The sequence below is a fragment of the Rhinopithecus roxellana genome, chromosome 15 (assembly GCF_007565055.1).
Source record: "Rhinopithecus roxellana isolate Shanxi Qingling chromosome 15, ASM756505v1, whole genome shotgun sequence".
NCBI classification, from domain to species: Eukaryota; Metazoa; Chordata; class Mammalia; order Primates; family Cercopithecidae; genus Rhinopithecus; species Rhinopithecus roxellana.
Window position 1 is genome coordinate 67,016,986 of NC_044563.1, and position 14,827 is coordinate 67,031,812.

Consider the following 14,827-nt stretch of genomic DNA (forward strand, 5'->3'; position numbering starts at 1 on the left):
GTCTTTTCAAAGGCAGCCATCTCCTGATCTGTTGGCCTTCATATAGCTTAATAACAAAGCCTACATTTTACAGCTGGGGGCAGAGCCTTCTCTCTGGTAGTTCAGGGGGGCGCACCCTGCACAGGCTAGATTTGGTATCTGGGGACCACAGAGCCTTCCTCTGCCTTGCCAAGGCTGAGAAAAATCACCTCTCAGACTCCACTGGAGCTCCAGCTGAGGATCACACCACACATGCCCCTTGCTGCCTGGACGTTTGGCAGTGGCCTGTGGCCAAGAGTCGTAAACTGTATCCCAGGACTGTGCTGCAATCCGTTGAAGAAGCTGGCCCCCATGGGGCAGCTGCCAAGCTCCCACAGCCCCACCCGCCCCCCGGGGTACTCACTGCACCAGGGCGTGGGGCTCCATGGGGCTCAGGGTGTTGTACACCGTCACCAGGTCGCTGCCGCGCTCATCACAGGACGCGAGGTCAAAGCTGCGGAAGGTGAGGCTCAGCACTGAGTCGGCGTCCCCCCGCAAGGTCCACTGGCAGCGGGCATGAGCGGGGTAGGGGCTGTCAGGGAATCCGGGCGTGGTGAAGCGCATCACCTCGACACCGCGGGCGTGCAGGGCAAAGCTGCAGCTGTCTGCGCAGGAGACAAGAAGGGCGTGTGTGGGGGCAGGACTGGGCAGAGCTAGGGGGAGAAACCTGAGACCTCATGGGCCTGGCCCCTTTGAGATGCCCCAGGCTGCCCTGGGCCTCAGGAAATCAGGAAAGGGGCTTCTCAGAAGGGCCTGGAAGAGGAAGGGCCTGGAAAGATCATCATAGTATACTTCATTCAGAGGGACATGCACTGGGGACCCCACTGGCTCAAGGGCATCTGGCCACATCCCCCCTCTTCCCCACCCAGAGGAGGAGGTGGGCACGATACTTACTGTCCTGGGTCCTCTGTACGGTTTTGGGGTCAGTGGCTGAAGAATAAGAAGGAGAATAAAGAATTTCCTGATACAATCCATTTCCTTATTCCTGCTTCCTTATTATCTAAAGGGAGGTGCCCGGCCAGCACGTAATCTTCTCTCTGGTGCACTGGGCCCTGGGAGTGCCGGTCCCCTGCAATGGTCCAGGGCCCAGCCCCACTCCATGGAAGGCTGGCCAGTCCCATGCCCACCCCTGGCCCTCGGACTCACGGAAAGCCACCACTGAGGTAACCACAAAGGACTTCAGGGAGCGCGCCCGCGGGGGCAGCATGACTACGCGTTCCTCGGCCATGACGCGCTCAGCCTCCTCCACCAGGTGCTGCGGGATACTGAACTCAGACCAGTAGTAGGCGATGACACTGCCCTCGCTGGGGAGAGAGCAGGGGCCTGAGGCGGAGCTCTGGGCCCCATTGCCCCCACGTGCACTTACAGCGACTCCAGGGCGCATGGGCCGCTCAGGCCACCCGCGGGGGCCCACCTGGGCCCTCCATCTGCAGAGGCTCTGCCCCAGCTCCTCTTTCGTGTCACCCGTCTTCCCACCCCAAAGCAAGAGGACTTGCCCTTTTGCCCGCTGCTCTCAGTCTCATCCCCAACCAGACCAATTCTGGAGGCCGCTCAGGGGTAGGAATGAGGCGGGGGGAACCCACTGGAATTTAGCCACAAGTGAGGACACCCCGAGTGTCACCTTCCTGAGCCTGTTTTCTGACCTGAGAAAGGAACTGGGAATGCACCTGCCACACAGCATTCCCCAGAGTTCAAACGAACTAGCAAAATAAAAAGCAGTTTGAGAATAAAGTCTATTTTTTTACAAAAGTATGCGTGAAAAACTGTACAAGCACAGAAAATATGGGGACTCATTGAAGCCTGCCTCAGCGCCCCAACTCCCCCAAACCCACATTTGGAAAAACAACAAAGAATCACAGCCATTCCTGGCATCATGCCAAGCACTTCACAGGCCTTTGGGCAGCTCATCACAGCAACAGTCACCTTTGCCGTGGGGCAGAAGAGGCAGGCTGCCAAGTAACGCACAGGAGGACACGGCGACGACCCTCCTTGGTTCTCCAGGCCAGGACCTCCAGCACCATCTCCTGCTTTCCGCCCCACACACTGCACCCCGATCATACTCCCAGCCAGTCTGGGATGCATCCCACTGAGCCTTCTCTCTGCACCCACCTGAAGGCTGTCACGGCCGACTCCTTGTGGTAGGGGCCCAGGAACGGGACCCCGCTGTACAGCAGCTTCAGCTGAGGAAGGGCAGAGACTCAAGGCGGGTCCCACACAGCGATGACGCTGCCCTAAGCCCGGGCTGCCACCTCCCCTCCGGGACTCGGGGCCCCGTCCCAGATCACCCCCATCCCAAGGCCCTGGGAGCACAGGCGAGGTATGTCCCTCCTGCCCAGCAGGTGTGACACCAGGGCACACAGCCAGGCAGAGCTCTGGGCAGGCTGCACTCACCGCGTCCTTCACCTTGCTGGCCAGGCTTACAAACTCAGTGGAGTTGGAGTTCTCGTAGGCATCCACAAAATTCTCATTTGTGATCCTCAGGTAGCCATTGAAGATCTTCTGGACACGCACGTCCCGGTCTGTGTGAGACCAGAAGGCGCTCGGTCAGGGGAGGCGGTACCACCCCTGCCTGTCCCTCGCCATCCACAACGGGGAATGAATGCCGGGAGGGAGCAATGGGCCAGCCCTGACTGCTTCCCATCACTCCCCATCGGGGTTCCAGAGAGGCCAAGAGACCCTCGTGTCCTCAGTAGGCGGCCCTGGGTCTGTCCACTGAGGGAGGAGGGACAGCCACCCCCTCCTCGTCCTCCCCGGAGCCAGGCCCCGCTTTACTCACACTGCAAATGCCACACTAGGAAGCCGATCCCCAGCGAGACCAAGAGGAGGCCGATCAGCACGGCGGCCAGCACCACCCAGCGCCCCGGGCCATGCTTTTCCACCTTCTTGACGTTGTTGACCGGCAGGAACTCCACGCCTTCCTCCAAGCCATTCACTTTCTGCCGGGAGAGAGGTGCCACCACTCAGACCCTCTCACCCCTCTCCCCCTGCGCCCCGCTGGAGAAGATGTTCACATTTTGTGAGGTCCGGCTTGGGTGAAAGAAGAAAGCAGGGGCTTGGGTGAGAAGAAGGGGGCTTCCCCCAGAGGCATGGGGACCACTGCCCAGAGCGCAGACTCCACGACATGAACCCCGGGCATGCTCTGGAGGAACATGAGGTCGGCCTTCCCGACCACGCATCTCAGGGTCTGGACAGCACCAGGCGATCACTGCTTACGAATTGTTCATTTAAATTAAAATGCAATGAAGGGCTGTGGAAACTCGGTCTTCGAGGTCTTCCCTTCAGTGAATCATCTTTGACATAGGTGGGTGCCCCGGCCCGGAGAGGGGCCCCAGGCCAAGACCATGACTGGCAACTATGGTGCCCCTGTGCAGACTTCTACGAGCAGGCACTGCTCACTCGGACACAGCCCCTACCAGATTCAGTCCCCCATCACCTGGCCCAGGAGCCTGTGGCCAGCACTCAACTGCACACCCTACCCAGTGGCCTTAACCAGCCAAAAGTAAAAAGGTGCTGCCGTCGTGGAAAAAAAACTGCTCTGTGTTTAACCTTGGGAACCCCAGTCCAGGACCGGAAAGCACAGTGGGAGGCCCACTGTGGGAATCTACACCCATGCGCAGCCCCAAGAGAAGGAAAAGCAAACAAACCAAATGCCCAACAAACAGGATGGTGACTTCCCTGGGGTCCTCCCTGCCAAGGGTATCCATGAGGAGGGGCCAGAATACAGAGGGGCAGGTGGGGTGTCTGCTGCCCACAGTGACGGACTGGCAAAGGTTTCTGCCCACAGCACATGCCATCTACCCGCCCTGAATCCTGGGGACGCACCATGGCCTGGCGCTGTGGCACTTTCGGTTTAACTACCTCATACCCCCTCAATATGGCTCACAACAAAAGCAACAGCCCATCCCAAACCCATATGTGTTGGCCCTTTCAACAGTTTCCTGATGTCGTTCTGGTGGTGATCTCATAATTCGACAGTGTAAATTTAAGCTGACATGTCTTGGTTTGTGACATTTACCCACTAGCAACTCACTGCATGAAAGATTCTCCTCACTCCTGCCTTACTGGGATACTTATAACTCCAATTTTGGTTTCCTAATTGGCTATTTTTGTGAGTTGATCTAATATCACACACACAAACACATTCCAGACGCCACTTAAAATGTGTTCAAGCTGCTTGTTCTGGAGTCGTCTCTAGATTTCTAAATACTATGGCAACACCATAATCTCTTGACTCATCCATCTAGAAATCGGTTGACTTTCTATTATGACAATGTGGATTTTAGTGTCCTTCCGCCCTTTCTCTCCCAATCCTCCCAATAGTTACAAGCCCAAAGTTGAAAAAAATCATATCCATACTCTACGTTTTCTTTATTAGCCTGTGAAAATATTGTTCACTATTATGTTTCCTTTCTTTGTACAATTTCTTTGTTTTTCCTGCTGTGAATTTTCACTTACTGGGGTTACTTTTTAATTTGTACCCAAATCTTTACATACAGTCTAAGAGCTCTGCAGTACTCTTCTCAATCTTCTACATATAAAATATGTTAAATAACTTATTTCATATTCTTCCTGAGGGCCACACTTCGAGAGCCCCCGTCCTTTCTCATAGCAGTTGTCCAGAACTTCCTTCACCATCACCCTGGGATTTTTCTTAATCTTCTTCTGCATTAAAACCCTTATTTCCTGGATTCCATGTCTTCATCTTTCTCGGGTTACACTTCATTTTGGTGGAACATATACTTTTTAAAAATTTTTTTCTAACTATAAAGACCCAGAAGAGACGAACATTTACTTTCTGAGAAGAATATTTTTTGATACTTTGCATGTTTCTGAAAATACCTTAATTCTACACTCACATTTATGGAAATTTGGCTGGGTATAGAACTACAGGTTTAAAATAATTTTCACTTAGAATTTTGAGGGCTCAGGCTGGACGCAGTGGCTCACGCCTGTTATCTCAGCACTTTGGGAGGCCAAGGCACGTGGATCATCTGAGATCGGGAGTTCAAGACCAGCCTGGCCAACGTGGTGAAACCCCGTCTCTGCTAACAACACAAAAATTAGCTGGGTGTGGTGGCACGTGCATGTAATCCCAGCTACTCGGGAGGCTGAGGCAGGAGAATTGCTTGAACCCAGGAGGCAGAGGTTGCAGTGAGCTGAGATTGCACCATTGCACTCCAGCCTGGGTGGCAGACTGAAACTGTCTCAAAAAAAAGAAAAGAAAAGAAAAGAAAAGAATTCTGATGGCTCTATTGTTTTTTAGTTCTAATTTGCTTTTGAGAAATATGATAATATTATAAACTCACTATCTTTTACTTATGACTTCATTGTCTTTCTTTGAAAGCCTTGAGGATGTGCTTTGAATTGGGTCTTTTTGTTTCCTTGAGACAGGGTCTTGCTGTGTTGCCTAGGCTGGAGTGCAGTGGTCTAATCATAGCTCACTGTAACCTTGAACTCTGGAGCTCAGGTAATCCTCCCACCTCAGCCTCCTGAGTAGGCAGGACTATAGCTGTACACCACCGTGTCCAGTTAATTTTTTAATAATTTTTTGTAGAGGCAAGGTCTTGCTATGTTGCCCAGGCTGGTCTCGAACTCCTGGCCTCAAGCTATCCTTTCATCTCAGCCTCCCAAAGTGATTTTCCTGTCTTATTTTTTAGATTATGTCTCCTTTTCATCTTCCCTGGTCTACCTTTCTTTAATCCTTATTATATTTATCCTCTATTTATCCTTTCTCCATATTATCCATCTCATTATTTTTAACCTTTCAATTGAGTTTTTCATTCTTGGTATCAAAATTTTAATTTCTAAGAGCATTCTTGTTCTTTGAATTTTCCTCTTTTATGGCATCTTGTATTTGCTTTGTGAATGCAAAACCTTCTCATCTTTATATTTCCACTGAGTATCTTTTCTCTGTTTTTGACTTTCTCTTCAATGTTGAAGACTTTCCTCAAATGCTGGGGGATCCTGGGTGGTTATTTTTATTTAGAAACAAGCTCCTGAAGGTTGTTTGGAAGCTCTGTGTGCCTGCCTTGCCACAGCTGGCTTCACTTGGGGGGACACAAGTAAGTGGCGAAACAGATTTTTTTCTGGGCACTCCCAACTGTTAGACTATATACATCTTCCTGTGGATGGTTCCATTGCTCCAGAGAATAATTTTCTAATCTCCTGGCTGGAGTGATTTAAACCCAGCCACTAGCATTCAGGAACATGTAGGCGAAGAGACTCTTTCCCCTTCTTTTCACCTCTCACGACAGCTTTCCTCTGTACCTGGGGTCCTCAAGCCCAGACATTCTTTGATTCGATCTCTCCAGACTACTTTTCCCATCCACTGTGGGAGTCTGTGGGGTCTTTGTCTTTTGGCTTGGGGCCGAGGTGGAGATTTGGGGATTTCGAACAATGTCCTTTCTTGTCTCACCTCTGTCTTCTAGAATACTTGAGCCCAATCTTTTCTGGGCCTGGCAGAGAAGAGACCATTACCAAAGAAATACTGGAAGGGTATTTCCAAGAGCTGAAGAGAGTCCTAAACCTTCCAATTCAAAGGGCTCGGTGAATGGTGAGAAAGACAAATGAAGCAGCACATGTAGCCAAACAGACTGTACTGTGGTGACATTTTGGAACATCACAGATAAGAATGGATCCTCTACACCTCCAGCTGTCGTCTTTTCTCTCCCGTATTTTGTGTTTCTTCAGCGTTTGGTTCTATTTTGGGAATTTCTTTGACTTGCTCTTGCAAACCTTCCATTAAATTTAAAAAACAGCTTCATTGAGGTATTATTGCATAAAATAAAGTGTAAATATTTAAGTGTACAATTTTGGGCATCCATATGCACCCATGAAACCATCCACAGCTAAGATGATGCCCATGTCCGTGGCCTTCAAAGTCTCCTCCTGGCCCCTCCCACATGTTCCTCCCTGAATCCATTTCCTGTCCCCAAGAAACCACGCATCTGCTTCAGGCTGCTTTTCCCAGAGCTTTATGTAAATAGAATTCTGCAGTATGCACTCTTCCATCTGGCTACTTTCATTCCGCACGATTCCTATGAGACTCACCCAGGTTCCTGTGTGCACAGCAGTGCATGCCTTTCGGTTGTTGCTGCATTTATCCCATCGTTTGGGTACACAAGCCTGTGTTTACCTGTTCACCTATTGATGGACATTTGGGGTGTCTCCAATCTGAGGTCATTACAAATAGAGCTGCCAGAAACACTCCCGTAGCTGTCTTTGTACTGGCATATCAGCAATGAACAACTGGAAACTAAAACTAAAAGACACCATTTACAATAGCTTCAAAAATATGAAATACTTAGAGGTAAATCTGACAGAAAATGCACAAAACCTGTACACTGAAAGATGCAAAATACTGCTGGGAGAAATTCTAAAAGACCTAAATTAGTTAAGCAATATATGCTGTTCATGGATTAGAAGACTCAATATTAAGATGTCTATTCTCAAATTTAGCTATAGATGCAATGCAATCTTTTTTTTCTTTTTAAGATACAGGGTCTTGCTATGTTGCCCAGGCTGGTCTTCAACTCCTGGCTCAAGCAATCCTCCTGCCTCAGCCTCCTGAGTAGCTGGGACTATAGGGTGCACCACTGCACCCAGTTGCAACTAGATATTTTTATATTATCTTTGGAACTTCCCCTTTGACTTTCTTTCAGGCTAGGTTTTCTTTAGACATCTGGTGGCTTCTGGTAGTCTTATCATACTTAAGAATGATACTTATCATACTGAGTCTTATCATACTTAGTCTTATCATACTTAAGAATGAGAAAACAGAGATTTCGGCTAGACTCTGAACAGACTGTGTATGTGTATATAAGTATAAGAAATGTAGCCAGGAACAGTGGCTCCCGCCTGTAATCCCAGCACTTTGGGAAGCTGAGGCAGGTGGATCATTTGAGGTCAGGAGTTTGAGACCAGCCTGACCAACATGGTGAAACCCGTGTCTCTACTAAAAATACAAAAAAATTAGGCAGTCGTGGTGGTGCATGCCTGTAGTCCCAGCCACTCAGCAGGCTGAGGCAGGAGAATGGCTTGAACCTAGGGGGCGGAGGTTGCGGTGAGCTGAGATCATGCCACTGCCCTACAGCCTGGGCAAGAGAGTGAGACTCTGTCTCGGAAAAAAAAAAAAAAAGAAATGTAGGCCGGGCGTGGTGGCTCACACCTCTAATCCCAGCACTTTAGGAGGCCGAGGCAGGTGGATCACCTGAGGTCAGGAGTTTGAGACCAGCCTGGCCAACATGGTGAAACCCCATCTCTACTAAAAATACAAAAAAATTAGCCAGGCGTGGTGGTGGACGCCTGTAATCCCAGCTACTCAGGGGGCTGAGGCAGGACAATCGCTTGAATCTGGGAGGCTGAGGTTGCAGTGAGCCAAAATCATGCCATTACACTCCAGCCTGGGCAACAAGAGCGAAACTCCATCTCAAAAAAAAAAAAGGTAACAAAAGTGGCCGGGTGCGGTGGCTCGTGCCTGCAATCCCAGCACTTTTGAAGGCCAAGGCAGGCGGATCACCTGAGGTCAGGAATTTGAGAACAGCCTGGTCAACATGGGGGAAACCCCATCTCTACTAAAAATACAAAAAAATTAGCCGGGTGTGGTGGCGGACGCCTGTTATCCCAGCTACTCGGGAGGCTGAAGTACAAGAGTCCCTTGAACCCGGGAGGCGGAGATTGCAGTGAGCTGAGATCACACCACTGCACTCCAGCCTGGGCAACAGAGTGAGACTTGGTCTCAAAAAAAAAAAAAAGAAAGAAAAAAAAGAAATTTAACAAAAGGGCCAGGCATGGTGGCTCACACCTGCACTGTGAAAGGCCAAGGTGGGCAGATCACTTGAGCCCAGGAGTTCGAGACCAGCGTGGCCAAAATGGCTAAACCCCATCTCCTCAAAAATACAAAAAAAAACTAGCCAGGCATGGCAGCATGCACCTGTAGTCTTGGCTACTCAGGAGGCTGAGGCAGGAGGATGATCTGAGCCCAGGGAGGCTGAGGCTACAGTGAGCCATGATCATACCACTACCCTCCAGCCTGGGCGAGACAGCAAGACCAAGGGAAGGAAGGAAGGAAGGAAGGAAGGAAGGGAGGGAGGGAGGGAGGAAGGGAGGGAAGGAAAAAGAAGGAAGGAAGGAAGGAAAGAAAGGTAACAAAATAATAATTTATTATGTTTAGATGTATATCCAATTCACAGGGTAATTTCACAACCATTTTCTTACTGGATCTTCACAACAATCCTGTGACTCATTCCAGACTGGCTGGTGCTATCACCCCTGTTATATAGAGAAGGCAGGGAAGAATGCTAATTTTGCAAGGTCACCCAGCGCTTGGTGGCAGACCCAGAATCTGGTCCTGGTTTACTGCCTCCCAGTGTGGTTAGGTTCCAGAATTCAGGGAGCAAGGATTCAGGGAAACAGGAAAGTAGGCAGAGACTCCCATGAGAAGGGGAAGGTGGCTGAGGGCATTGACTCAGGGATCTCCCCAGGCTCTGCCACAGAGCGAGGCTGCCAGCAGTGGCGCTAGCTCAATGGTGGGTCCTCCGTCCTCCCTGCAGTGTGAGCTCTGTGGCGCCACTCAGCCCAAAAGTGCTGTCTAATCAGTAACTGGGCTGCTTCCTTTTATAACCTTAGCTCTTGGCTCCATGTTCAGGTGTAACAGAGATACTGTTGCATAATCCCATCGTTTTATTGATAAGAGCACTGAGGCTGAAAGAGAGGGAGTAGCCTGTTCCTCCAAGGTCACAAAGCTAATAAAGTCAGTGAAGCAGCAAAGCTCTTTTAACTCCTGGGTGGGGGAGGAGGAAGGAGGAGGTCTCAGGGAGCTCCCATCCACTTAGACACTTAGACAACTGTAGACATAACACCTCCCCATGGGGCCACAGCCGACAGGCGAGATCCTGTGCCTGTGCCTGCTTTCACTTCTCTTGTCTCTCTTTCTGAAAAGCAAACATATTTGCAGGTGCACACAAAAAACGGTGCTATGAAGCCAGGTGTCTGCTTACCATAAACACAGATAGAGGCCACGTAACTATCACAGCCTCTTCCTGCTGGCCCACTTTAGTTAGCTCCTGGCCAGAGGGCCCAGAAACACAGCAGCTCGGCTCCAGGCCACTCAGACAAGGGAGCGAGGAATGACTTCCAGGTGGGAGGTTGGGGATAAGGGCTCAGGACAAGCAGGGTACAGACCCTAAAGGGCCAGGATCTAACAGGGACCACCACCATCCCACCCACAGGGGCGAGATCAGACCACCATTCCACCCAGCAGACACGAGATCAGACCACCATTCCACCCAGCAGACACGAGATCAGACCACCATTCCACCCAGCAGACACGAGATCACACCACCATCCCACCCAGCAGGGACGGATCAGACCACCATCCCACCCAGCAGGCACAAGATCCAACCATCGCCATCCCACCCAACTTTCCTCAGGGAGAGAGGGGTCAGATCCAGAAACCCAGGAAGGGGGAGTGGAGAAGTCCTGGAGCACACCCTATTTCATCTTATCTCGTTGTCTGAAGCACACTAGAGCAACTGATGCGTATCCTCCCCAAGGTCAGGCTCTCCAAAATGAAAAGAAAAAAACACTGATTTCTAGAGGGCCAAAAAAAGAGACCTATTTTATTTGATAATATAGGAAAGATTCTTGCGGCCAGCCTACTCTCATTAATTCAGAGAAACTCACCAGGGCTGAAAGCTAAATGCTGAGCTAACAAAACTGTGTGAGTCAACCAGAGAATCCTCCTTTTGAGAGAAACGCTCTCCTGGTTCCTCAAACACACTCAGACCTGTCGCTGAGTGCAAACCCTCCAGGGCCCACGACCCCACTGGCTCTGGGGACCAACAAGCCCAAAGCCAGAATTTGCCATGAGTAGCTCAGAGCATGGTTCTCCTTAGAGAGATGCAACGGGGAAGGGCCCCTGCACTTATTAACAACAAAAATACTACCAACTGCCCACAAAGCCACACAAGATTCCAACCAAAGCAGACAGGGAAAATGAAGCTTCGGGCCAGACCCTTTCTAAAGATCATTCCTCATGTGGCTAAGGTTGGGTGTGATCTGCTGGGAAGGAAGGGGCTGAACCTGGAAACCTGAAGAGGTCCCTTGGAATCCTGGGGAGGGACCATGAAGGACAATTGCATGACAATGGGTAACCTGTTTCTGAGGCTGAAGATCAAGGTCAAGGGGCAGGGGCGATGCCACCAGCTAGGGACACAGTTATGCTGCTCAGACCTGAGGCGAGGACAGGGGTGGCTGGATTTGTGTGCTGCTGCCAAGTGCCACTGATTTGTTGCCAAGACTCTTGACTGACACGCTCAGTGATTCAGTGTACCTACCCACCAGGTGGGACGGATTTCAATCCCATGACGTCATCACCCCCACCAGGATCTTGAGAACCATAAACTATCCCTGTAATTGTTCAAGCGAGAAAGGAAAGCAGAGCCCGAGCACCTGCAAGGGTCTCCCCGGGGAAGAAAGCATTCTGTGGCAGGTCGAAGCTGCCTTCCTTTGCAAGGGAAAGACGGAGCCAGCACAGCCTCGTGCGCGCTCCCTGCCGGACTGGCTACAAGGTTGCACTGTATCCTAGCCAGATTCCCTGGATACCCAGCACGACTCAAGCCCACCTCAGATGACAGCAGGGAACGACTGCCAAGAATGAACGCTGTGTTTGTCACCTGGGCAATGCTGAGCTGAGACAGATACCAGAGGGGTGCTGCAGGAAGGCCTCTTCATCAGGCTGCTGATTATCAACGGGACCTGTCTCCGGCTAGGAGGGACCCCACATAGACAGGCCCTCCCTAGTTAAATCAGCAGCCACCGGGAAGCTCCAGGCGCTGTGCACAGAGCAGGCAGTCAGCAGGCTCCTGAGGGCGGGACTTCACCCCACCTGCCACCATGGCAGTCCAGGGCCCAGCACGGGACCTCATAAGAGAGGACACTTGAGTGCTTATCTGGGGATGACCCAGGGGCAAATGAGAAAGGAAAAGAAAGCCCACACTGGAATCCTCCCACCCACTCCCCAACTAGGGGCAATCGATCTCTCTAGAAGCCAATTTTCACGAAACCTGCAAAAGCCTACGGTTCCCATTGATTGCAACCCCCAGCATTTCCTGGACTTGTCTGGTCGTGAAAAAGAACAATAAAAATCAACTGAAACAAATGCAGTGTTTGTTCCACATCCAGATTCCCAAACCCCTCTCCCTGGAGATGCTGATGTCATGCGTCAGAAAGCAGGGCCTGGGATTTGGAAGTTTTTATCAAGTGCCCCAGGTCATTCTTGGGAACCTGAAAGTTGGAGAAACTCCACCCACCATTTCCTGGAGGCTCACCCCTTCCCGTCACCAGCAGGAGAAGCTGACTTAGTCTCAGCTGGTCTATTTTGAGCAACCACCTGGGATGCAGGGAAGCTGCTGTGCCAGGTTGAACTTTGCTTCCACGCCCTGGGGACCCTCCCACAATTGGTTATAAGCATAGTCCCAGAAGTCCCTGAGGCTATCACTTTTCCCAGAAAGACACACTCCAGCTCCTCCTGGGAGAGCACAGGCCCAGCTGCAGGCCCAGCCAGCTGGTAGTAGACACCCCAAAACCCCAGCCCGCCCACCTTTCCCTTTGACCCGTCACGGCCCTCAGCTGCCTCACCAGAAGGAGCTGCTGGAAAACAGGTGGGGCTGCAGGGCCCCAAGGAAGATCCAGAAATATCTGTAGATCTGTAACCCCAGCCCATCAGGGGAACACAAAGCTGACCCACAGCCAAGAACTCCCACTGAAGGAAGTAAACCACCAGTCTCCACACCTGGTTAGAGCCTGAAGGAAAGTCCCCCAGGGCCTGACTCAGCCGGCTGTGAGGACGTTGTCAACACAAAAACCCAGTGGTTCTCTGCCAGTGAGCAGCCAACTCCTGCAGGTTTCAAGTCCCATCCCAACTCCCAGCACTGCCCAGGGCCCTCCCCATGCAGCCAAGGGACCAGGAGCCTTGTACAGAGCACTCTTGACATAAGTAACGCCATCCTAGAACACGACTTCATCTTACATTTCACAGGGCACTTTGCCAATAGGAACAAGACGTTTTGCTTAATAAATAACCAACCAGACAGGGGAATACACAAGCACACTCCTTCACTGTCGTTCCAGAGGACTCTGTGGCCATAAAAAGAGCAAGACTTCGGCAGCTCAAGATGCCATCTTCACTGACACCGTTTTGCTGTCACTCGTGATAAGCACCCAGAATCTGCCAATGAAGGTTCTGCCAACATCAGAAACTCTTCCCTGCAAGATCCACAAATGAGCCAGCTCACACCAGGAGATTCTTTTTCTCTTCGTGGCTCTCCCTGGACTGGTTTGTTAACCCTTCTTCCTATCCCCTTTCTCTTGATGTTAAATGTTACTTTGATGTGGAATGTTTAATCCGTACTTTTATATATTGGTTAAGAATATTATGATGTATAGTTTGCAATATTGACTGGAGTGGTTTGAGCCTGTGTGCCTGAGGCTCTGACTGCGGAGTGAACAGGAAGTACTAAGGAGAACTGTCTCTTTGGGAACTCCATGCGGCTCGTGGCTTGTGTGATTGAAGTCGCATCAATAAGTCTGACCTTGTGGAAGGACACAAAGGTGCATGGACCTGGTGGTCTCTGACCTCGTACCACTCATGAGAATTGGCACAGTCAGCTTACTGGGCATAGATGGCATCGTTGATTCTAAGGCCAAAGCCCCCACTAAAACTTAAATTAGAAATCAAGCCGTTTGAAAAAACAAACTGCCACCCTCTTAAAAAAGAGACATCATCTCACTTCACCTTGAAAGTCTGGCTCCCTGAGGAAAACCTCAGGTGATCGGGTTCTTTACCCAGGTCCTGCAGCTCCAAGAACTGACAGGGTCTCGGCTGTTGCCAGGCTAGGAAGCTGGTGGCGCCAGAAAGGCTCATAGCAAGCATGGTCTCAACTTAGGAGATGGCGATTGACAAAACAAATTTTTTTTTTTTAATTTTTATATTTTTTGAGACAGAGTTTCGCTCTTGTCGCCCAGGCTGGAGTGCAATGGTGCCATCTCGGCTCACTGCAACCTCCACCTCCCGGATTCAAGCAATTCTCCTGCCTCAGCCTCCCGAGTAGCTGGGATTACAGGTGCCTGCCACCACGCCCAGCTAATTTCTGTATTTTTAATAGAGACGGGGTTTCACCATGTTTGCCAGGATGGTCTCGATCTCTTGTCCTGGTGATCTGCCCGCCTCAGCCTCCCAAAGTGCTGGGATTACAGGCGTGAGCCACTGCGCCTTTTAACTCGGCTGAAAGAGGAAGCCAGTTGTTGCATAACCCCCACTCATACGGCTGGCTAAGGTGGGAAATGGAACCATTGCCCAAATAGAGCTGGAAGTCAGAAAGACTCCCTGCATGACCCCCTGAGGATGTAGAGTCAGACTTGAGGACCCTAAAAATGTTAAGCCCGGCCAGGTGCGGTGGCTCACGCCTGTAATCCCAGCACTCTGGGAGGCCAAGGCAGGCGAATCATGAGGTCAGGAGATCAAGACCATCTTGGCTAACATGGTGAAATCCCATCCCTACTAAAAATACAAAAAAATTAGCCAGGCGTGGTGGGACGGGTCTGTAGTCCCAGCTATTTGGGAGGCTGAAGTAGGAGAATCACCAGAACCCAGGAGGCAGAGGTTGCAGTGAACCGAGATCATGACACTGCACTCCAGCCTGGGTGACAGAGGAAGACTCCATCTCAAAAAAAAAAAAAAAAAAAAGTTAAGCCCCAAAAGAAAAAATCCCTGCACTTTTAATGCAAAGTATCTCACAGATTGCCAGAT

General features: G+C 50.7%; 1 protein-coding gene across 1 annotated transcript in view; it reads right to left on the bottom strand.

Annotated features, from left to right (window-relative positions):
• Positions 1 to 14,827, bottom strand: part of ST14 (suppression of tumorigenicity 14) — a 52,195-nt gene that overhangs the window by 19,757 nt on the left and 17,611 nt on the right. Inside the window, exons 2-7 of the mRNA XM_010356462.2 lie at positions 2,795 to 2,954; positions 2,410 to 2,537; positions 2,128 to 2,198; positions 1,165 to 1,322; positions 913 to 948; positions 383 to 623 (exon numbers count right to left, since the gene is read on the bottom strand). Of these exons, the coding sequence (XP_010354764.1) occupies positions 383 to 623; positions 913 to 948; positions 1,165 to 1,322; positions 2,128 to 2,198; positions 2,410 to 2,537; positions 2,795 to 2,954 (794 nt within the window). The remainder of the gene's footprint in view (positions 1 to 382; positions 624 to 912; positions 949 to 1,164; positions 1,323 to 2,127; positions 2,199 to 2,409; positions 2,538 to 2,794; positions 2,955 to 14,827) is intronic.